Below are 24,829 nucleotides of genomic sequence, written 5' to 3'. Positions count from 1 at the left end.
TCTGTATTCCATGCAGGCAGCATTACCATCTGTTCCATCTGGGAGACTATCAGTCTCTGATATCAGCAAATACAAAGACTGACCAGGAGAAAACAAAATGCAAAGATTGCTGCCACTCTCCTTGTTTCCACCAGTTATAATGCATTCTTGTAATGTTGACTCAATTACTATCCAAGTCATCTGATACTCTAACTGTGCTATTGGCTAGGTTCGTCTGCAGCTTACCCCTTGTTAATGCTTGACAGCTCTTGACCTCATTACAGTCTTAATTCAAACATGGACGAATGAGATGAATATCATCTCATCTCTGGAACTAACAATCCCTAACATCAAAGCTGTATTTGAATGAGTGTGACCTCAAGGATCCCTAGCAAAACTGGAACAAAGGGAATTAGGGCAAACTCTCCATGAGTTGGAATCATACCTGCCAGAAGGAACATGGTTGTGGTTGCTGGGGGTCATTCACTTCAGCTCCAGGACATCTCTATAGGAGTTCCTCAAGGTAGTGTCATAAGCCTAGCCATCTTCAGCTGCTTAAACAATGACCTTCCCTCCATCATCGGGTCAGTGTGGTATGTTCGTTAATGATTGATTGCACAAATTTTCAGCACCATTCTCAACTTCTCAGATACTAAAGCAGTTGATGTTCAAATGCAACAAAATCTGGACAATATCCAGGCTTGAATTGACAAATGGCAAGTAGCATTCACGCCCCTCCCAATGCTAGGCAATGAACATCTCCAGTAAGAGCTAATCTAACCACCGTCCCTTTACATTAACTCAATCACCTGCTGTCAACATTCTGGAGTTTACCATTGACCAGAAACTGAACTAGACTTGCCGTGGAAGTTTATAAAATCATGAGCGGCATGGATACAGTGATTTGCCAAGGTCTTTTCCCCAGAAAAGGAGAGTCCAAAACTGAGATGATTGGGGAAAGATTTAAAAGGGATCTGAGGGGCAACTTTTTCATGCAGGAGCGTCGGAGGCTGAGGGGTGACTGTTGAAATACTGCGTGCAGTTCTGGTCTCCTTTCTATCAGAAAGATGTTGTGAAACTTGAAAGGGTTCAGAAAAGATTTACAAGGATGTTGCCAGCGGTTGGAGGATTTAAGCTATAGGGAGAGGCTGAACAGGCTGGGGCTGTTTTCCCTGGAGTTTTTCCTGGGTGACCTTATAGAGGTTTACAAAATTATGAGGGGCATGGATATGAAAAATAGGCAAAGTCTTTTCCCTGGGATCGGGGAGTCCACAACTAGAGGGCATAGGTTTAGGGTGAGAGGGGTAAGATATAAAAGAGACTCACGGGGAAACTTTCTCACACAGAGGGTGGTACATGTATGGAATGAGCTGCCAGAGGAAGTGGTGGAGGCTGGAAAAATTGCAACATTTAAGAGGCATTTGGATGGGTATATGAATAGGAAGGGTTTGGAGGGATACGGGTTGGGTGCTGCAAGTAGAACTAGATTGGGTTGGGATATCTGGTTGGCATGGATGGGTTGGACCAAAGAATCTGTTTCCATGCTGTACATTTCTGACTGTATGAGTGGTGCATGCATGGAATGAACTACCAGAGAAAGTGGTGGAGGCTGGTACAATTCTAATATTTAAAAGGATGGGTATATGAATAGGGAGGATTTAGTGAGATATAGACCAAGTGCTGGCAAACGGGACTAGATTAATTTAGAATATCTGGGCGACATAGATGAGTTGGATCGAAGGGTGCTGTACATCTCTAGGCCTCTATAAATACAGTAGCTGCAAGAGCAGGTCAGAGGCTAGGAATACTGTGGTGAGTAACTTGCCTCGTGACTCTCCAAAGCTTGTTCAAAAATAGGTGCCATATTTTTAAGGGGAGAGGAGAAAGTTTTAAAAAGAATGTGAGGGGCAACCTTTTTACATAGAGAGTGGTTCATGTGTAGAATGAACTGCCAGAGGAAGTGGTGGATGCAAATACAGTTTACAACATATAAAAGATGTTTGGATAGGTACATGATGGGAAAGGTATGGAGGGATATGAGCCAAATGCAGGCAAGTAGGACTAGTTTGGAAACATGGTTGGCGTGGACTAGTTGGACTGAAGGGACTGTTTTTATGCTGTACGAGTCTATGACTCTATCTACAAGGCACAAGTCAGGGGTGTGATGGAATACTCTACATTTGCTTGTGTGAGTGCAGCTCCACAACACTCAAGCTTGACACCATCCAGGACGAAGCAACACGTCTGATTGGCACCACATCCAATAGTCCATCACCGATCGTCAGTCGCAGAAGTGTGTACTATCTACAAGATGCACTGCAGAAATTCACCAAAGGTCTTTCAGTATGACTTTCCATCTCGAAGGACAAGAGCAACAGGTACATGGGAAGGCCACCACCTGAAAGTTCCCCTTCAAGCTACTCACTGTCTTAACTTGGAAGTATATTGCAGTTCTTTCGGTATTGTTGGGTCAAATGCTGGAATTACCTTTCTAACAGGATTGTGAATCAGCTTACAGAACGTGGGCTGCAGCAGTTCAAGATGACAGCTCACCATCACCTTCTCAAGGGCAACGAGGGATAGACAGAAGATGATGGCCAGCTAGTGACACCCATGACCCATGGATGAATTTTTAAAAATGTTTTGTTCAACAAACCTCTTCATTGTGATTACAGCCCTTTGGTTTAGACTGATTGACTAACTTAATTTTATTGGGTTTCCCATATTATACTTTGCACAGATCAGACAGCTTTGACAATATTTGGCTATGTCTCAGCCCATGCGCAGCCAAACTAATGGCACTCCATGTGTAACAATATTTATATCTTAGGTCCACACTCTGAATTTCAGTTTGTCTTGAGTGGAGTTTAGTTTGATCCTCTTTCATATTGGAAAAGATCTCTCCTGATTTACCCTGCAATCATTCTTATTCCTAATGGCCTTTCATTTATTCTCCTGGTTTACTCTGAACATAATACAATCTCCATATTTACCATGCACCATCTTTAATTACTTCACTCACAAACTCATTTTTTGGTCTGAATCCTCAAATGGACCACACAGTTCTGACCTGAGCTTGGACCCCTTATCTAACTTGTAATTAAGTAAATGTACTTGCTTGTCCGTTGATGTAAATGTTCAAACCAGTACTGGCGATTTAGCCTAGAAGTACCTGTTGACAATGCCAGGATGTGATGAAAATCGTGAAATATTACCACTCTCAAGTCTGTGAATATCAAGCACTTAAAGATCTTCATTTGAGAATATGCAAATGAGAAAGTTATCTTAGGAACCAAAAGAAATTCTCAAAAATACTGAACGTTCAGCACATGTTTACAACTCAATACATGCTGGCTCATGTTATCTCCACCTTTAGATTTGGGTCTGCTGGTTTCCATGGTAACTCAACCGTTCTGACTGAACTGTCAGTACCTCTTATCTCCCCGCTCTGTACCGTAATTCATATACTTAAACAGATTGTTACTGTTACATTGTTTAAAAGGTTGAGCATAACTACAGCACTCATTTCGAGAGGATCATGCACTTTAATTTTAACCTAACTAATTTAGCCTCTTATCTTCAGCGTTAATGCAAATCATTACCCACTGTTTTAATTTCGGAATTGGGTATTGGTAAGAGAAGAAAGAAAGTCTAATAAATTGAAATGGGACCTTTTAATAATTGTTCATGTATATTTATTTTTGTACATTTATTGATATTGAGCTCATATCATATGCAAGACCTGTTAAATGCATCCTGTTAAAACTGTGACTATGCAGTTTTCTTTCATGACAAATACTTGCTTATCTTAAATTGAGTTTGTTCAAGAGTTGAATACTTTGATGTCTGGGGGAACACATTTCACAACTCTTGAACTCCTGAGAGGGATGTGAGCAAGCTTGTTTAACAGTCATACAGTTCTTTTTTTTTGCTAATTACTAGTTAGATCATATATCTGTATAAAACAGATGTGCATTTCTAGAGTCTAGATGCCAGTCTCTGCTGTTTGAGCTCTGCCGACCACTTCTGTCCTCCATCACTCTATGTTTCATAAACTTTTAGTGATTGAGCCTTGTTGACAAAATGTTTCCCAGTATCCTCCATCATTATCATTGCTTTTACACTTTGGCTACCCACATCTGGGCCAGGTGGACAAGTCCAGGTCATGGATAGGATGAGTGAGTGAGGTCTGAATTGAGCAGAGATTGAATGGAGTGGGGATGAGAAAGTTTACAGCCTTTCCTTAAACATTTAGATTAAAATTTAATTTTGAATTATAGAACACATTTGCTGTATACCGGAAAATAGACAGGCAGGGAGGGTAAGATAATTAAGAATATTTGCCTTAACATCAGCGAATCTGTATAAACAAGATACCAAGTGTTAACATTCACGGCTGTCCTTTGTGAAATTAATAAACAATGTTTAATTCTGACCTCAGAACGAAACTCTGTATCAATTAACTTCTCCCCCCAAATTATTGTCCTTCGCTATTATCTGTCTAGTTCAGGACAGGCAGTGTTTTCGTTAACTTTTGTGTTTGTGACAGCCCCACCTTTGTAAATCTGTGTGTAAAGGTAGTCTGTTTGAGATAGTATAATGGAGCAGCTAGCTGGGCCTCTTGAAAGAAGAGCAATTCCTATTCACCTTGGTTAATAGAATCCCTAAAAAGTCAGAACTACAAAATCTCAACCAATCTGCAAATCTAAGGATTGTGCAACTGATTGTAAAACTGCCAATGAAAGCACCACTATAACTTCCGCTGCATTAGTCGCAGTGGGAAAGAGCAAGGCGAGAAGAGAGAATTTCAGGAAAAACTGCAGGAAAAGAACTTTGAATGATGACAGCTCAAACATCAGTTAAGTAAAGATTGGAGAAGCTGAAATGGAGTGATGTTTATCTGGGATTAAGACTCTGTAATGGATGGTGTTGGGAAACAGGTTGTAACTCTGTTTTGATATTTGTGTTAAAATATCTATAACTTTGTTTTTTTTCTCTTGTGTATCTGAATGGGATGCTGTTGGGAAAGTTGATGCTGCACTGTAGGGATTCTATGTTTCTATGAAAATGATTTTGCTTCCTAGCAACTACTTGTCTAGAGAGGGTACTTCACTTTTTTTTCTTTTTTTCCCAAGTCTTCATGAAATCTACATTGCAAATTTTATATGTGCAGCCTTACTGATTAAGGGTGAAATATTTTTTCATAATGAGAGATTATGACATTGAAATAAACGTAGTGCAGATTTTATGGATAGAATTGAAACGTAGAAAAGGACTTAAAACCATTAAGGAATTATGTGTAGGTTTTTCTGGCAATGACCATGAAGTAATAAATTGTATTAGTACAGAGGTTGGACGTGTATGTGACAAGATTAGAGTGGTTTTAATGTTTGATTTTAACTTACATATTGATTGGGACAAGCATGTATCAGGAAACGCAGTGAATTTCTTAATTGTGTGTGGGATAGTTTTTTTAATCAGCTCTAGAACCAATAAGGTACCTACCGATATTAAATTTAGCATGATTACTGAAGGTACGTCAATATTTGTCGAACAGTGATCATAAATTAAAGGGAAAAGTATGAAATATCTGCTAAGATTCAAGATGTTGTTAAGGGTGAGATGAAATGGAGAGTAACCATAGTAAATTGAGCAAATTTATTATTAGATAAATGACAACAGTGGGAGATATTCAAAAAGGAATTTAATGTTCACAGAACTTATTTATACAAGGGACAAGAACTTGCTGAAAACAAAATAGTAATGGACAGCTCAAGAGGTAAGAAACAATTAAAAATTAAAAGGAAAATTATATAAAATGCAAAACAAAAGGACACGAACTCTGGAGAATAATAAAGATACGAAAAATTGTTACATTCTAATTGTTACATTAGAGTGACAAACAGCGAATGAGAATTCCAGGAAGAAAATTAGAAAAGGAACTTGTATAGGCATCAAGATCAACATAAAAAATAATTTATAATTACATTGCTCGGAAGCAACAGTTAACATAATCTTGTCAATGAAAATAAGGAAATGATTGATAGCCCTGCCTGGATCTTCGCATCCCTTACAATGTTGTATGCGACCTTACCCTTCTTGAGTTTCCCCCTTTCACTGTAATAACTCCCTTCACAATCCAGTCCATTGACGCCCATCTGCAGACTTGAGTTTCCTACTTTCCCTTGGAATACATGGACCATGATCATTAATGCACAAAGCCCCAGACTGACATTGCAAAACAGTCCCAACTGATAATGGCCCAGACCCTGCACTGATGTCTGTATAGCATCCTGTCTAACTGCAGGACTGAACATGAAACAATCCCCAAACTCTGGTTGGACCAAATAGTTGACTGACCATGGCCAGCTGCCTTTACTGGAATCACAGAAGCCTTTTGTCTGATTGTGGTGGTGCTTCTGATTGACCCTACTGACGACACAAGTAGCTGCTATCTTTTGATTTTCAGACAATGCCATTTGATTAAAGAACATGTAACATTTTACGCAAGGTGCTGGTACTTGCTGCAACTGTGACATTAATATAGCACAGTTTCATACTACAAAATGTCCAGCCCCTTGCCTATTAAGTGCTCCCAACCATGACAAGTTTCCTTCCTTTTCCTTTTGCACGTAGAGTCATAGAGATGTACAGCACGGAAACAGACCCTACGGTCCAACCCACCCATGCCGACCAGATATCCCAACCCGATCTAGTCCCACCTGCCAGCACCTAGCCCATATCCCTCCAAACCCTTCCTATTCATGTACCCATCCAAATGCCTTTTAAATGTTGCAATTGTACCAGCCTCCACCATTTCCTCTTGGCAGCTCATTCCATACACGTACCACCCTCTACATGAAAAAGTTGTCCCTAAGGTCCCTTTTATATCTTTCCCCTCTCACCCTAAACCTATGCCCTCTACTTCTCCCACCCCAGGGAAAGACTTTGTCTATTTATCCTATCCATGCCCTCATAATTTTGTAAACCTCTATCAGGTCACCCCTCAGCCCCTGACACTCCAGGGAAAACAGCCCAGCCTGTTCAGCCTCTCCCTGTAGCTCAAATTCTCCAACCCTGGCAATATCCTTGTAAATAATTTCTGAACCCTTTCAAGTTTCACAACATCTTCCCGATAGTAAGGAGACCAGAATTGCACGCAATATTCCAACAGTGGTCTAACCAATGTCCTGTACAGCTGCAACATGACCTCTCAACTCCTGTACTCAATACTCTGACCAATAAAATAAAGCATACCAAACGCCTTCTTCACTGCAATGCAAGACATTGGCAGTCTCCCAGTATGTGCAAAGTGAGTGAAGGTGTCATGGAGCATATGAGAAATTTGTGGTGAAGACAAAGTTTGGTGAAGCTCAGAGAAGCATGTGGTGAGCAGTTGTCACTGATTAACTACTCTGACTGTCACATCGGGAATTGGCACCAGCTAGTGTCTTGGGGAAGGAGAGGAGGATCAGAAGTGGCATGCAAATGAAGCGAGCTGGGCTAGAAATGCAATGAAAATACAGTTTGATTAGATTCCCTGCAGTGTAGAAACAGGCCTTTCGGCCCACCAAGTCCACACTGACCCTCCGAAGAGGAACCCATCCAGACCCATTTCCCTCTGACTAATGCACCTAATACTATCGACAATTTAGCACAGCCAATTCACCTGACCTGCATATCTTTGGACTGTGGGAGGAAACCAGAGCAGCCGGAGGAAACTCACGCAGACACAGGGAGAATGTGCAAACTCCACACAGTCCCCCGAGGCTAGAATCAAACCCAAGTTCCTGACGCTGTGAGGCAGCAGTGCTAAACACTGAGCCACTATTCCGCCCAGTTTGTTTGTCAATTCATTACATAACTCTTTTTTTCTGAATGTTAGGCTGTCGGATAGATAGCACTTAGTGTTTACTTTGTTGACTCCCATATGGTTGGATCTGTATTTAAGTATGTTTATTTTAAAATATAAATCAAAAAATATTTGAGGTAAATCTGGCCTGTGCCAGCAGCATAAAACAGGATCACAATAAATCAGTTGCTGAACTTTATAATGTCAATTTTTATTTTGCACCAATTTTTAATTTTAAATCAAGTAGAATTGATGTTAAAACTAAGAAACTAGTCTTCAAAAAGAAATTGAACATTTGCTTTCATGGATAGATTGTGCATGCTGAAAGATTGGTGGTGACTTACTGAGTTTGCTGCACTGGTGTTGAACAGTTGCACTTGAACAGTTGCATATTCCTCTCTATTACCTTTGTATAACTCAAACTATTACTCAAAGTTGTTATGGTTTAAACAGTTCACCTAAACCTCAATTATAGGGAACCATTCCGTTTTCACCATGAACACTTGCGTGAGATGATGGGCAATGTTCCAAATCTTTTAGGACAAGACTTCATATCGAATTCCCAACCGGGATCCTCAAACCAACCAGTGACAAGGAATGAGGTATTATAATTAATATTTCTGTACTCTAATTAAGATGCAAGAGTTTTGGGTTTTAGAGAAATAGTATTCATTACTTGCAGAGCTAAATATCTAACACATAGTTCTCTGTGTTTTTTTTTAAAATAAGATTTTAGTTCAACATAAATCTACAGGAACAGTGTCACAAAATGGGCAATGTTGGGGCTGAGTTTATGATGGATTTTAGATTCCTGCCGGTGTTTGGGTTGGGTAGCAAATCAAAATTACATTGCAATTTTATTAGAATGTGGAGAATATTATATAAAAAGTTAGAGAGTTGAGGATAGTTTCCTGGAGAAGTTCCAAGGTAAAGATGAAGTCACCACAATCGTACCACACCGTAGGGCTGTTCTCTCATTAGAGAGAGAGACACGACTGATGGTGGTTTTAACTTCTCACCTCAGGCAAGGATAGAGTTTGAGAAGAAGAGTCCTTCATAGTAACCTCAGCCTGTGTGGGATTTGGCATCATGCTGCATTGCAAATGAACCATCCAGCCAACTGAGTTAGTCCAAGGGTAAAAGTATATGGAGGGAGAACTGAAGCTATATTTTATCAAAGATGCTTGAGTGTTGATTAGCTGAGTGTTACGACCAGGGATAGCAAGCCAAACCAAATCAGCTTTACTGTTGCAACATGAAATTAAAACATTCAGTCCCTCTCAAGGTTTGTTCAATTGTTCCCAATCAGATTCGATGAATAACAGATCTTAGAGACCAAATTTATAACTTAAACAAATATTAATAATTAATCATTGATACTGTAACTATCGCAGTACAAAGCTAAACAACAAGGAAATCTAATTATGTCATAGAAGATTTGCAACACCCACAAAGCTGCATCAGAACATTATTTCAACAAGCCAACACATACTGCAGCACAGAGGAACTACGCAGAACAGAGGAAAATCACCTATACCATGTATTCAAAAAGAATGGGTACCCAATGAACACAGTCCGCCGATTTCTCAGCAACAAACCCAAACAAGCAGACAAAACACATCCAGACACCATCCCCTACATCAAAGACATATTGGAAATGACTGCCAGACTACTCAGACCCCTTGGCATCATGATAGCCGACAAAGCCACAAACACACTAAAACAGCAGCTCATGAATTTGAAAGACCCCATACAGACAACGAGCAAAACTAATGTTATTTACAAAACACCGTGAAAGGAGTGTAACAAACACTACATTGAACAAACCAGCAGAAAACTAGCCACCAGGATAGTGACTTTACCACAGGAAATAACATTACCACAGGAAATGACATCACCAACCCAAAGAAACCCAAATATATAAATAGAAAGCAGGAATTTTCAGCAGTGCTTCACCTGAGGCCCACTGAAGATGTTACCTAGTAGGATAACGAAACGTCTGAAAATGAACCTCCAAGCTCAGCAAGCAAACCTACATCCAGAACCTCAACCTGAGCTACAAATCTTCTCAAATCCCACTAAGACCTATGGGCGCAATACGCTAAAACTGGCCCAAAAATGGGATTCGAATGCCATCCGACAGATTGCCACCTGCAAACAGTTGTAATTCCTGCATGAATGCCTAAGGAAACAGGTATGACCTAAATGCCTTCAATACAAACCTCCCCTTAACACACCACTAGCCATAAGAATAGCAGAGCAAAATGACCGCACAGTGCTTAGAGAAATGATTAATGATTCCCACAACAGACTCCGTAAATACAACCAGGACATTTTGCATCAAAAGTCTTTACTCAGTCATGCAACAGACCATGAATGGATAAACACAATACGACAAGCCATAGATATTAAACAGCGACAAACCCAGAAAATGAAAAAAACTAGACCTGCAGAAAAAACTAGACAAACTTACACAAAGTAACAACACTGACAACACAGAAGCATGGTTAAAAAGCTTATCTGACTGACTCTTATGAGACACTGAAAAAGCTTGCTTAGTAAGAGGATTAAATTACAACTGCCAGGATGCGGACCAGAAAGATTTTTTAGCAACATTAGAAACAACACTAAAAGACAACCAACTCACAGAAGAAACCCACCAAACCATCAGATGGGTAGTGGCACCAATATTAAGCTGAAAAAGGGAAGGAAACACACTCAATACACAAGAAAGGAAAGCACTAGAAAGACTAAAAAAAGATAAAGACATTGTATTCCTACCTGCAAACAAAGGACGCTTGACAGTCATTCTAAATCGAAGAGACTACATTGAGAAAGCGATTCACTACTTACAAATACCAACAGGTGGTGATAGACCCGGCCCCACAACTAGAGAATCAAGCCCTTCTTTAAAAAACTTCAGCAATCTATAGAAATAAATAAGACTGACTTCCAAAAAATGAAACCAGACAGATCCAACACACCACTCTTCTACGGATTACCGGAAATTCATAAACCAGGAGCCCCCCTCAGACCTATAGTCTCGCTACCTGGAACACCAACTTACAGATTGGCCAAGGAGGTACACCAAAGACTAAAGTACTTCGTAGGAGACTCACACTACTCCATCCACTCCACCCAAGAATTCCTGAAAACCATCAAAGGCACTAAGATAGAAGAGGGTCCACTACGTGGATGACACCTTTGTCATTAATAAACGAAACAAATTAGAGGAAACCTTCAAGACCATCAATAATACCCTTACTGGCATAAAATTCACTAAAGAGGAGGAAAACAACAACAAACTGCCATTCCTAGATATCACAGTAGAGCGAACAGCCAATGGAGAGCTTCAAGCCAGCGTCTACAGCAAAGCAACACATATGGACCAAATATTGAACTACAGAAGCAATCATCCCTACACCCACAAACAAAGCTGCATCAGAACATTATTACAATGAGCCAACACACTGCAGCACAGAGGAACTACGCAGAGCAGAGGAAAATCACCTATACCGTGTATTCAAAAAGAATGGGTACCCAATGAACACAGTCCGCCGATTTCTCAGCAACAAACCCAAACAAGCAGACAAAACACATCCAGAAACCCTAGTCACTCTCCCCTACATCAAAGATATCTCGGAAATGACTGCCAGACTACTCAGACCCTTTGGTATCATGATAGCCCACAAACCCACCAACACACTAAAACAGCTGCTCATGAACTTGAAAGACTCTATACAGACAACAAGCAAAACTAATGTTATTTACAAAATACTGTGCAAGGAGTGTAACAAACACTACATTGGACAAACCAGCAGAAAACTAGCCACCAGGATACATGAATACCAACTAGCCACAAAAAGACATGCCCCTCTCTCACTAGTATCCTCATATACAGATGAGGAAGGACACCACTTCAACTGGAACAACACATCCATCCTAGGACAAGCCAAACAAAGACACGAACGAGAATTCCTAGAAGCATGGTATTCCATTCGGAACTCTATCAACAAACACATCGAGTTAGATCGCATCTACCCCCCCCCCCCCCAGAAAAGGAACAGGAAGTGACACCACCACAAGAAATGACATCACCAACCCAAAGAAACTCAAACATATAAATAGAAAGCAGGAATTTTCAGCAGTGCTTCACCTGAGGCCTACTGAAGATGTTACGTAGTGGGGAAACGAAACATCTAGAAGTGAACCTCCAAGCTCAGAGAGCAAAGCTAAATCCAAAGCCTCAACCTGAGCTACAAATCTTCTCAAAACTTGCTAGGATCGTGGATAAGTAAGTGGTATATGGAATACAATGTGTGAAATATGAGTTATGAACTTTGACAGAAAGAATAGAAACATAGACTGTTTCTTAATGGGGAAAAGCTTTAGAAATCTGAAACATGATGGAACTTAGGAGTCCTAGTTCAGGATTCGGTAAACATTAGCATGCAGGTTCATTTGGCAGTTAGGAAGGCAAATGCAATTTAAGCATTCATTTTGAGAGGGCTAGAATAGAAGAGTAGAGATGCAGTGTTGAGGCTGTATAGACTATAGTCAGACCATATTTGGAATATTATGAGCAGTTTTGGGCCCTATATCTAAAGAAGGATGCGCTGGCATTGTAGGGGTCCAGAGTAGATTTACAAGAATGATTTGAACTGTTATGAAGTTGAAGGCGTTTACTGCACCTTTAAGAGAGAGTGAATGCTGTTCTGAATTGAGAGCTTATAAGTCTGTACTTGTTCAAGTTTAGAATGCTGAGGAGAATCCCATTGAAACTTACAGAATGGTGAGCAACCTGGATAGAGGGGACGTGGAGATGTTTCCATTAGTAGGAGAGACTTGGGCCCAAGGACACAGTCTCAGAGTGAAGGGACAACCCTTTAGAACTGAGATGAGGAGGCTAATGGCTCTACATAACTCACTGCCACAAAGGGCTGTGCAGGTCAAGTCATTAAGTGTACTTAAGGCAGAGATGGATTGGTTCTTGATTAGCAAGGAGAGTAAAGGTTATGCAGAGAAGGCAGGAGAATGGAGTTGAGAAACATATCAGCCAAGATCAAATGGCAGAGTAGATTCAGTGGGCTGAATGGCCTGCTTTTGAAGAGTGAAATATATCCCTGTTGGTGGGATCTGTTTGAATGCAGAAATGGCGGTGATTTGGAAGGTGACGACCGGGGGGCTTTGTCCTTGTTGCTGTTAGAGAGGTGGGGTTCAAGGGCGGAGGTGCAGTAAGTGGATGAGATACGCTGGAGGGCATCGTAAACCGCATGGGAGGAGAAATTGTGATCTTTGAAGAAGGAGGCCATCTGATATGTTCTGTGGTGGAATTGCTCCTCCTGGGAGCAGATACAGCAGAGGCAGAGGAATTGGGAATAAGGGATAGCGTTTTTACAGGAGGCAGGGTGGGAGGAGATGTAGTCCAGGTAGCTGTGGGAGTCGGTGAGTCTGTAGTAGCTGTCCGTGTTGAGTTGGAAATGGAGATGGAGAGGTCCAGGGGTGGGAGGGAGGTGTCCGAGATGGTCCAGGTGAACTTACGGTCGGGGTGGAATGTGTTAGTGGACTTGATAAACTGTTCAACCTCCTCGTTGGAGCACAAGATGGTGCCGATACAGTCATTGATGTAGCAGAGGAAATGGTGGGAAATGATACCGGTGTAGCTGCAGAAGATGGACTGTGAAATAGATTGCTTGTTACTGTTTTGACAGTCATTTGAATTTAACAAACCATTTAAAATTATGCCCCAGGATACTAAAACCTAATCGAGTTTGAATTTATTGTTTTGCCAACATCAAATCAATGAGAAGATCTGATGTTGGTGATATAAAAATGTTATTGGAAAGATGTTATTGAACTGGAAAAAGTGCAGAAGAAATTTTTAAGGATGTTGCCAGGACTCAACAGTCTGAACTATAGGGAGAGGATGAACAAGCTAGGACAAGCTATAAGAGCGGGAATCTTATAGAAGTATATAAGATCATGAGAGGCATGGAAAGGGTGAATGCACATGGTCTTTTCCCCAGGGTTGGAGAATCAAGGTCCAGAGGGCATCAGTTTAAGGTTAGTCGGGAAAGAAGGAAAGGAAACCTAAGGGGCAATGTTTGTACACAGAGGTTGGTACACATATGGAATGAGCTGCCAGCAGAAGTGGTTCAGGCACATAGATTAACAACATTTAAATACATAGTTAGGAAAATACATAGTTAGGAAAGGTTAGAAGGATATGGGTCCAGTGCAGGGAAATGGGGTTAGTATGGGTGGACATTTTGGTCGGCATGGACCAATTGGGCCAAAGGGCCTGTCTCTGTGCTGTACGACACTATGACCTCTACGTCTGGTGAAACACAAACCACACAACTGTGAACAGGTTACTGATGAGTAAGAGTTAGATAAACTGTGTGGAGAGGGCCAGTTTTGATATGGAACCTAGAATGAACATTATGAATAAATCAATACTGCCAAAAGCAGAAGTAGAAATTTAAAAAACATAAAGGTAACCTCCTTGATGCGTAAACATTGGTAGGGATGCAAGGATGGATTTGAACTTCCAGGAATTAAAATGTCGACAATGAAAAGTTGTTAATTGGCAACAAATGACACTTTGACAATACTTTGTGCAAGCATTTACAAAAGTGGCAAGTGAGAGATTTGGAAAAAGACTGATGTTGTTAAAATGGGAAGTAAGTGGATGAGATACGCTGGAGGGCATCGTCAACTGCATGGGAGGAGAAATTGTGATCTTTGAAGAAGGAGGCTCTCTATGTTCTGTGGTGGAATTGGTCCTCCTGGAAGCAGATGAGGCAGAGGCGGAGAAATTGGGAATAAGGCAGGGTAGGAGGAAGTGTAGTCCCGGTAGCTGTGGGAGTCGGTGAGTCTGTAGTAGCTGGGAACTGAGTTTGGGAACTGAGCTCCCGATAACAAAATGAGAGTCTAATATTCAGTTGGCAGACAAAGTGTTTGTAGCATTTTGTTTAGTCAATGGAGTTGTCAGATTAAGCTATTGGAGTTCACACAGTATTCACATGATGTGATCCTGATTTCACCCTGAATTGCCCAGAGAAAGTTGAAGCGGCTTAACAGTACAAATACTTTACCATAGAAAATTGAACTCTGTGCTATTTATAATTTACTTTTAGTGTTGCCCATACGTTATTTTATTCAGAAAAACACTATTGCTGTGCTAAGTTTTTTGTTTGCTTTTGTCATACTATTATAGGCTTCTTCCTGGACAGATCCTTTCAACAGGATGAGCACCATGATGGAACAAATCAGAAAAGAAATGTTTGACATGCAAAACAAAAGTGTAAGTGCAATTTAGACACAATCAAAGGGAAATTCTTCCTTTTCAGAATTGTAGCCTTGCTTTTCATATTGTAAAAATATTCAAAATGCAGTTTTTATGACATAGTGGTGAACCCTTCTGTTAATTAAACCAAACACCCAGAAAAGCTCACTTCACCTCATAATCTGTTAAAATATGAGTGCAGAGAACCCCCAACAACCATTCACAACTCCTTTTCTCTTAGCTGCTTGTATCGGAAAGATGGTGTGAAACTTGAAAGGGTTCAGAAAAGATTTACAAGGATGTTGCCAGGGTTGGAGGATTTGAGCCATAAGGAGAGGCTGAACAGGCTGGGGCTGTTTTCCCTAGAGCGTCGCAGGCTGAGGGGTGACCTTATAGAGGTTTACAAAATGATGAGGGGAATGGATAGATATACAAAGTCTTTTCCCTGGTGTCGGGGAGTCCAGAACTAGAGGGTATAGGTTTAGGGTGAGAGGGGAAAGATATAAAAGAGACCTAAGGGGCAACTTTTTCACACAGAAGGTGCTGCGTGTATGGAATGAGCTGCTAGAGAAAGTGGTGGAGGCTGGTACAATTGCAACATTTAAGAGGCATTTGGATGGGTATATGAATAGGAAGGGTTTGGAGCGATATGGGCCGGGTGCTGGCAAGTGGGACTAGATTGGGTTGGGCTATCTGGTTGGCATGGACGGGTTGGACCGAAGGGTCTGTTTCCATGCTGTACATCTCTATGACTCTGTGCTTATTACCTGCCTCCAACTCTATAATAATATGCTCTTCCAATAACACTCTTATTAAATTACATCAACTTAATTTCAAAACCATACAGCGGCTGTCTTCTTTGGTGTCTTTCTTCTTCCAGCTGAAGATTTCTGTAGGTCGTCTTCTTTCATTTTACTGCGAATCTGTTTTATATGAAAAGTTACCTTTGATGGAGAGTGTTTCCTAATTTCTTGGATCTGAGTTGATGGCAGTTTCTCTGTCTCCAATTTTCAAAATGCCTGCATTTTTATATCTCCAACATCGGATTGTCTCATTGGTTCAATGTTGGCAAGACAGTAAATTCAAACTCAACAGATTTAGTATCCTGGGGCACAAGTTAAATTCGAATTGTTGTCAAAAATCAACCAACTCACGTATCCGTTTCACAGCCAAATATTACAGATTTTCAGTTTTTCAGTAACTCTGAGACTGCCATCTAGTCATATCATACAGGTTTTATAAACTGTCCATTTAGAACAGGACTCGCGCTCTCTTAAAGGTACAGCATACTCCTTCAACCTCATAACACAGTGTAGGCTTCTAAAATTTTCTAAAATGTTTTGTCAAGCTGCATCTTCTAAAAATGTTTTTTTTTGTTGATAGGGAATCCAACCTTCAGACCGTGTTGGTCACTCTTTGAACAGCTCCAGTGTAATGACTTATACAAAAGTGGGCAATGAACCTCCCAAACTATTCCAGGCTACCAATCATGTGCACAACGTTCCTGGTGGAGTAAGTATTCAAAACTTTAGTAAGCTCCAGGCATTGATCACAGTAGGCATATACATGAACATAAAAATTTTACAGTTTCACATAATCAGACCATAACTGTAAAGGGATGCCTTGTGACTTTAGACAGCTGTTATCTATGTTGTAAAAATTTCTTAAGATAATCCCTTTGGAAGAGGAAAAGCTACCGTTCTTTGTATTCAATACACCAAATTATTTTAAATAGCATCATTAACACAATAAAATTCCCAATCCTTCACAAATTGATAGATGGAGAGATGCCAAGATATTGGGAAGAGGTCAGGTGTGATTGAAAGGCTTTCAAGGAGAAAGGTGAAGTACAAAAGTGCAAGAGGTTAAGGAGTGAGATCCAGAGAGAAGGCCCAAACTGAAGACTGTTTAACAATACTGAGACAAAGGTAAAAGGGGAATGCAAAGTAAGCTAGGGACACAGGACTGAAGCCTGCAACATACAGAGGTAAGATCAGAGGAAGAATGTGTGCAAGAGATCAGGGCAGAGCTTTCACAACATCTGCATCAATTGGGCATTATGAGAGTTGGAAGAATAGGTTAAGAGTGAACGAATAAGATTCTTAACTCAAGAATAAAAAGTCTGATTCTCCCCCTAAGATTTGAGCATCTTCACAAAACTCTTGCTAGAAGCAACAAAGGATATATTTGCATGCACTGACATCTCAATATTAGCTGATTTTGCCTTGTTTCTATACAGGATGCTTTTTTTTTTGTTGAGAAACTAAATGTTGCCAATACCCAGTGTAGGAGCAAATTAATGTAGATGCTGGAATTTGTACTGAAAACAACAAATGCTGGAGATTGCAGTGGGTCGGGCAGCATCCACAGAGGCAGGAGAGCAAGTTTTGAGTCAAGATGATTCTGATGAAACTATCCAGCGTTTGATGACAATACCCAACTTGAATGTCAGAGCCAGTTACTTGGTAGCTGCAGCTTGCTTACATTTCAAAGGAGATCCATCTTGACCAACATTCCTCAACACTTCAGAACATGCTGCATGGACAGCAACACATACATCTTCTGTCTGCAGAAATCAGCATCACAAGAGCACCAGTCTTAACACATCATCATGTCAAATGTTGACCTAACTTATAATACAGTCCAATGCTTCAATACTACACTGTGGAGCTGTCTGACATGTTACATTGCAATGCTGTGCTGATCTGCTTCATGGGCAGTATAGACACCCATTTCATGCATCAGAATAGGGTATATCTGAGGGCTCAACTTGCTTTCTTAGTACTTATACAAACTTTGCACTTATTTTAATGATCTGCTTTGCCTTATCTTTTGTGTGTTAGTACTTCATTCAGTCCTAACAGACTTCTGGTAGTTTTATGTTGCACAGCCTTTCAGCACAGAGAGAAAGCTAAGCTGCTTGTCACGCTTGCCAGCACTGAGCAGGCATGCTGCTGTGCAGCATTATGCTATGTTAATGTCACACCCATAGCCGAGCCAGCAACCTAAGTGGCATGCACTCTATTCAACTAAGTTGCTATTCTGAAAGCCTAAGTGGAGTAGTCCTTCTTCCAATCAAAGGGGTCTATGGTTGGTCAGAAGGAACGTGGCTCTGTGGTAAATCTGGGGCTTGGAGATAATTTGTGGTACTAATAGCTAAACAAAAACATTGGATGGGAATATGGGGTGGCTCAAAGTTGATGTAGTTGATTGGTACTGCAAGCAGAATAGAACATGACGTTTCAGGATGGGGAAGGGGGTTTGTACCTAGTATTCTAGGCAGAGCCTGTAATACCCTTAAATGTGATTTGGAAAGCCTTCCATCTTCTACCAAATCTCAACTGAGTAATAATTGAGCATGAAAAATGGCTCCTGGCACACTCAAGGTGGGCAGAGTAAGTTTGTTTTATTCAGTCTGTGGAGGCATAGTCCACATGTGGTGATGTGAAGTTTTTCAAAGGACAATTGCATTAATCAGGCACTCATAAATTCAAAATTAAACACATCTGCAATTACAATACTCTGCCTGTTCCTCATATTGCAATGATTAACAATGTAGATTAAAAGTCCTGTCCACAAGCAATTCTAATCATATAATTGATCATTGCAAATTAATCCTAGTAATTCCTATAAAGCTGAAGTGATCACAGGAGAACTTTAAAGTGTCACCTGCAGTGGACAATTCCCAAACACTTTTCAAATTGTTATATGGTGCACAAGGGCACTAAGCTGCTTTCCACTCACGTTGATTTGTAATATATTAGAACATGTTCTTGTATGAATGCTGTGTTTCTTCGGTGGTGTGAAGGATTAGTAAAGGTTTCAGTAAATCTATTGCATTGCTAATCTCCTGTTGTATTTGTGCTGCACCTAGGTGTTCTTTTGTCACTTTTCCTGTCGTTTAATAAAAGTTAACATGAATTGTTCGAAGGATTCACAATGTCTGATGCTCTCAAATTCAATAAATGACAACATGTAGTGTCATGACAGGCATCAGAGAAAGGTTAATACCCTTTCAGATGGGATTCTAATATCATGTAGCCTAAGAATAGTCTTTTCTCATGCCTCATTCTGGTTCTTGCAGCTAAAATGACAGTGATTCAGATAGTTAATGATTTAAAATGCCATAATATTTTCTGATGAGATATTCTATTTAGAACAAATTGGCATCTGTGTGCCTGAGATACTTTGCTTTTTCCTTGGCCACCAATTGTATCTAGGAGTAATCCCAGTTCCACAGCGGGGTGGAGGGACTCTGTCCTGTGGTGGAACTTATTGGTTTTGATGGTTTGGGCATTTGTTTCCTCCTCCATCTGGTGCCTGCTGGCATCAGCCTGTCTCTTAAAGGGGCTGAGAGAAAGCTGCACCTGAAAATGACGTCAGCTAAGCTAAGTATGAGTGCCAGTCTGCTTGCATTGCCAGTAGAAACTGAGCATTTTGCTGAATCTAACTTCCCACAGTAGCCACCAGTCTGTCCATGGAGACAGATGTGCTTGCACATGGCAGAGCCAGCATGATACTGATAATATTGATGGACTACTCCAACCTTCAATCCAGTTAACCAAAGTCTGCAACAAATGGTCCACACCATGGAATCCACTTATCTCTATGCTGATCAGGTGCCTGGTCTCCAACAGACCTCTGAGTGCCAATGACTAGGGCATTTCTTTGTTGGTCAGCTGTGAAGTCATGGCACAGATGACTAACTAGACTATGCTCCTGAGTCTAATCGAGCTAATGTACTCACTTGAGGTGAAAGTATCTGAGCTGATAGAAAGTGCAATAGAAGACCCTTCTGGGATAAACACTGAACAGTTTTTAGCTTCCTCCTCAGTGGTGGAATGAGAGCTATGTCTGGTCAGACTCATTTCTTGCAGGCTGAAGCTGTTGAGATGCCATTGGTGCTTGCTTCCGAATCCACACCTGTCAACCATATTGTGGTAAAGACAACATACAGCATATAATTTGGATCATTTAGTTTATTAACAAATTCAATTGCACATTTTTAAGGAAAGCAGTGGTGGGCAGGCTGTTGATTTTAGCACCCATAATAGGGAAGCTCAGTCAAGGGTAGGTAGGTAGGTGGTGGACTAGCCACATGATCTATTTTATGTGCCTCTCCCCATTGAAAGCCACCAGAGGAGGCCTTAAAGTCCAGACACCAGTCTATAGGCAATTAACACCTTTTGGATGGGATGGCTCTCACACTAATTCCTTAGATTAGGGTAGAGAAAGCCCACCATCTCAAAATCCTGCTTTTAGATTCAGTCACTGACCTATGCTAAATTGATCTTAACTTAAGAATCATTTGGTATGTTGCAACTAGCTATAACACCTCTGAATTCCAACTAGTGATTGTTGATGGGTGTAACCATCTTGATTATGATGCTCTCCATAGTTAAACATTATCCTGTTTAAAGCATTAGAGTCATTGAGATGTACAACACAGAAACAGATCCTTTGGTCTAACTCATCCATGCCGATCAGATATTCCAAATTAATCGAGTCCCATTTGCCAGCATTTGGCCCTTATCCCTTTAAACCCTTCCTAATCATGTACCCATCTAGATGCCTTTTAAATGTTGTATTTGTGCTACCCTCCTCCATCACTTTCTCTGGCAGCTCATTCTGTACACGTTGCTCCCTTTGCATGAAAAAGTTGACCCTTAGGTTCCTTTTAAATCTTTCTCCTTTCACCCTAAAACTATGTCCTCTAGTTCTGGACTCCCCCACCCCAGGCAAAAGACCTTGTCTATTTACCCCATCCATGCCCCTCATGATTTTATAAACCTCTATAAGGTCACCCCTCAGCCTCTGATGCTCCAGGGGAAAGAGCTGCAGGCTATTCGGCCTCTCCCTATAGCTTAAGCCCTGACTTGAATTTTATTCTTACTTCCTGTTTGATACTTACTGTACTTTCCCACACAAGGAATATCCTGAAAGGAAAATGATTGAGCAACATTTGGAAGACATTTTTCAATTCAATGCTGTGTGGTTTTAGGCACAAATGGGGAGGCAGCATTGGGCAAACAAAAATTATTGATGTGGCACTATCAGTTCTTATGAGTGGGCACGCCTCAATGTGTGCAGCTAGCGCTCCTGTGCAATTTCATTAACTTACTGAAATAAGAATCAGATTAGGATATTGAAGCAATTTTGGTTCAAATCTGCACTGCAGCTTTGTTACCAAACCTGCCCAACAACTCAAGTATGGCACATGTTGGCTTATGACCATTTACATTTCAACTGAAAAGAATCATAAATTGCAGTCGGGTAAAGCTTGAAGCAAATCGGACTAGTTAAGTGAAACACTCTGCTGTTGATTTTCTCTTTACATTTCCAGACAACTTTAAATTTGCTATCTGCTTACCAACAACCTTGGCACATAAAATGGCTATTTCCATGCTCAAATTGCCTTGCCTCTTCACTTTCCTGCTCGCTAACTTGATCTGAAAATGTGTTGCTGGAAAAGCGCAGCAGGTCAAGCAGCATCCAAGGAACAGGAGGTTCACGTTTCGGGCATAAGCCCTTCTTCAGGAAGGGCATAAGCCCTTCTTCTTCGGGCTTATGCCCGAAACATCGATTCTCCTGTTCCTTGGATGCTGCCTGACCTGCTGCACTTTTCCAGCAACACATTTTCAGCTCTGATCTCCAGCATCTGCAGTCCTCACTTTCTCCGCTAACTTGATCTGTCATGTTAGCCTCTTGATTCTCCTTTATGGTCAAAATGTTTATCTCTTCTAAATTAAAAATCAGCTGCCTTCCAGATCAAGATACTCATCTCCAATTTTATCAGAATATTTGTAATGTTAATCCCACAAGATGATAGAGGAGCAGGTTAGAAATGTAAAACCTGATTCCTCTGCCTACTTAACTCAACTTTTAACATTCCAAGTGGCCAGTCTGATCTCTGGAGTTCATTGATCAGTCAAAACTTTTCTCATATAGAGATTGGGAATTCCATACTACCAATGAGGGAGATGAGTCTGTGTAAAGAGAATGAACAAAGTCAAATTCAATATCCTGTTAAGTAATTTGCTAGTGCCACTGGAGAGGATTTAATCTAACTTGGCTGGGGTGTGAGAAGCAGATGTAATATTAGAAAGGAAAAACAAGGAACACAAGGAATTGGGAAAGACATAATGTATGGAAATAAATGGGGTTCAGGGTAAAAGGAAATGTAATCAAATCTAAATTAGGTTTACTCTGTAGCTATGTGGATACATGGGGTGTGGCAAATAAGTTTGGTGGATTTCAGGAAGTAGGTTGTGGCAATAATTAAGACCTGAATAAAAATAAAACGCAACAGTCTGCATACTAAATACGGTACATGCTATGTGTTCAGAAAAGTTGGGGAAAGGCGGAGTAACAGTATCAATTAAGGTGAACATTACAGTGCTGGAGTGAGAAAGTGTGGTTTCCTAGAGGGGACAAGGACAGAATCCATTTGGTTAGTGTTGGAAGAAAAAGCAGAAATATCATTACTTGGTTGTAGTCTGTAGTCCACTGACAAATTAGAATTGGTAGAGGAACAAATTAGCAAAGAAATTACAGACAGGCAATGGTGGCGGGGGGGCGCGGGTGCTTTAATTATGCTAGTATACATGGGAACAATAATAGTGTAAAAGGCAGAGAAAAGCAAGAATTTCAGAAATGTGTTCAATAGAATTTTCTACAGTACGTTTTCATTTCCACAAGGAAGATTCATTGCTAGATCACGATCTGGGAAATCAAATGAGTCATGGGAATCATATTTGAGAAGGGGAACATTCACTTAACAGTGATCATATTCTCCCTAGGTTTTGGACAGTATGAAAAAGGGTAAAAAGCAGATTCATGTAAAACTAACTGACTGATGGAGGTTCAATATCAGTGAGCTGTGCACGTCTCTGATTTCATAAATTTGATTTAGAGATTGGCAGGCAAAACTATGACCGAACTATCGTCTTCTGCCTTTGAAGTGGAGATAATTCAGATACAGACAAGATGCATTCCCATGAGGAGGATGTAGAACAAATAAATCCAGATTCTGGATGATAAAAGGTAGAAAGTAAATTGAATCAAAGCAAAAGGTTGCACACTGACAAATGTTAGGTGAATAACATAAGTGATAACTGGGTAGAATATAGATGGTTCTGCAGACAAGTATTAGAACAAATAAGAGAAGCAAAAAGCCAGAATGAAATGAAACTGGAGGCTAATGAAGGGAACCCAAAAGTCATCTATGGGCAATAAATTGTTGAAAAGGAATATAAAAGGAGTGAAGCTAACCAGAGGTCCAAAAATAGATTTACAAATGGAGATAGGGCCTGATTGAGATACTCACCATCTTTATTAGGTGGAACATGCTACCTAAACTGTGGTAAAGGAGGAGATAGTTAAGACCATGTTCAGATTAAAAATTTAGAAAGAAGAGGTATTGTGTCAGCACTTAATTTTTAGAATTCAGTGGAGGAGATGCATCTAAGAGTTCTGAGGAAAGTATGTGAATGCTCAAGCATAATGTCCTGATACTCCTCGGATGTACAGCATTGCCCAAGGATCATAGAATTTACAGTCTTGTTCTGGAAATTGTGTGAGAATTAACTCAGGCACTGTAAGTCCTTCAGGTTAATTTAATGGTGGAAGAAAGTTTAGAAATGATGATTTTGTGTCCCAAATTAACAGTCACTTGAACAAATGTACATTAATTAAGGAAAGCTGGAGTAGATTTGTGAAAAGCAAATAATGTTTACCTGACTTGCTCGAATTTTGGTCAGGGGCTGATGAGGGTGATGTGGTTCATGTAGCCTAACTGGGTTTCTAAACAACTTTGATACAGTGCCATGTGCAGTTTTGTCAATAATATTAGTGTCTTATGAAATAAGTGTTAAAAGTATAGCAATATTGATGCGAATTTAGCTGAGTGACAGAAAGCAAAGTACAGTGGTATATGATAGACATGCATAAATTATTAATAGTGATGAGGGCTGATAAGGCATTCAGAATCCTACATTTTATAAGTGGGGGCACAGAGTACAAGATGTATTTACTGAAAAAAAACAATTGGTTTATTGTATAAAGTTCTTTTGTAGGTATCATTGGACGAATTAACAACATATGAATTTTACAGATCAAAGAGACAAGGCGGGCAGTAAAAGACTCTGAAAGTGGAATTGAAAAAATGTCAATTGGTCATCACATTCAAGACCGTGCTCATGTAATTCAGAAATCCAGAAACCAGAAAACAGGCCACGAAGAAATTGATCAGCAATTTATCAACCTAAATGAAAGTGAGGCAACATTGAATAACATAAAGATATCAAAAAGAATATATGCAGCATTTATTCTTATGCATATAGATTATGTTATGATTATTTTCAGAAGCCATTCTTTTCGCCAAGTTCTGTGCTTATATTTTAGTTTTTCACTTAATGTGCATTTTGATTATCTAATTGTGTCAGGATGCGCTAAACTATTGAAGCTCTATAAAGACAAACCTAGTAATTATGCTGGCATCAGACTTCCATTGTGAGGCTCTACTGCTAATCCTACATAAGTTTCCATGGTCTAAAGGAGTGGTCTGGAAAACCAGACCTTCACCCATTTATCTGTGAAAATAAACTTTAAAACTTAAAAATAAATCTTGCCTCCATTTTCTTCAGAGATCCATGAACCTGGATCCTCAAGTGATCCCCACATGCATTCTTAGGTCCCAGCTGAGAAAGAGA

General features: G+C 40.2%; 1 protein-coding gene across 1 annotated transcript in view; it reads left to right on the top strand.

Annotated features, from left to right (window-relative positions):
- mlf1 (myeloid leukemia factor 1) overlaps positions 1-24,829 on the top strand; it is a 44,400-nt gene that overhangs the window by 2,667 nt on the left and 16,904 nt on the right. The window contains exons 2-5 of the mRNA XM_043702119.2: positions 8,307-8,433; positions 15,051-15,137; positions 16,503-16,631; positions 24,232-24,391. Coding sequence (XP_043558054.1) covers positions 8,307-8,433; positions 15,051-15,137; positions 16,503-16,631; positions 24,232-24,391 — 503 coding nt within the window. The remainder of the gene's footprint in view (positions 1-8,306; positions 8,434-15,050; positions 15,138-16,502; positions 16,632-24,231; positions 24,392-24,829) is intronic.

Source organism: Chiloscyllium plagiosum, unplaced genomic scaffold, assembly GCF_037043375.1.
Source record: "Chiloscyllium plagiosum isolate Xiang-an unplaced genomic scaffold, Cpla_swu_hap1 HiC_scaffold_13, whole genome shotgun sequence".
Lineage (NCBI taxonomy): Eukaryota > Metazoa > Chordata > Chondrichthyes > Orectolobiformes > Hemiscylliidae > Chiloscyllium > Chiloscyllium plagiosum.
This window is presented reverse-complemented; position numbering and strand designations above follow the sequence as displayed.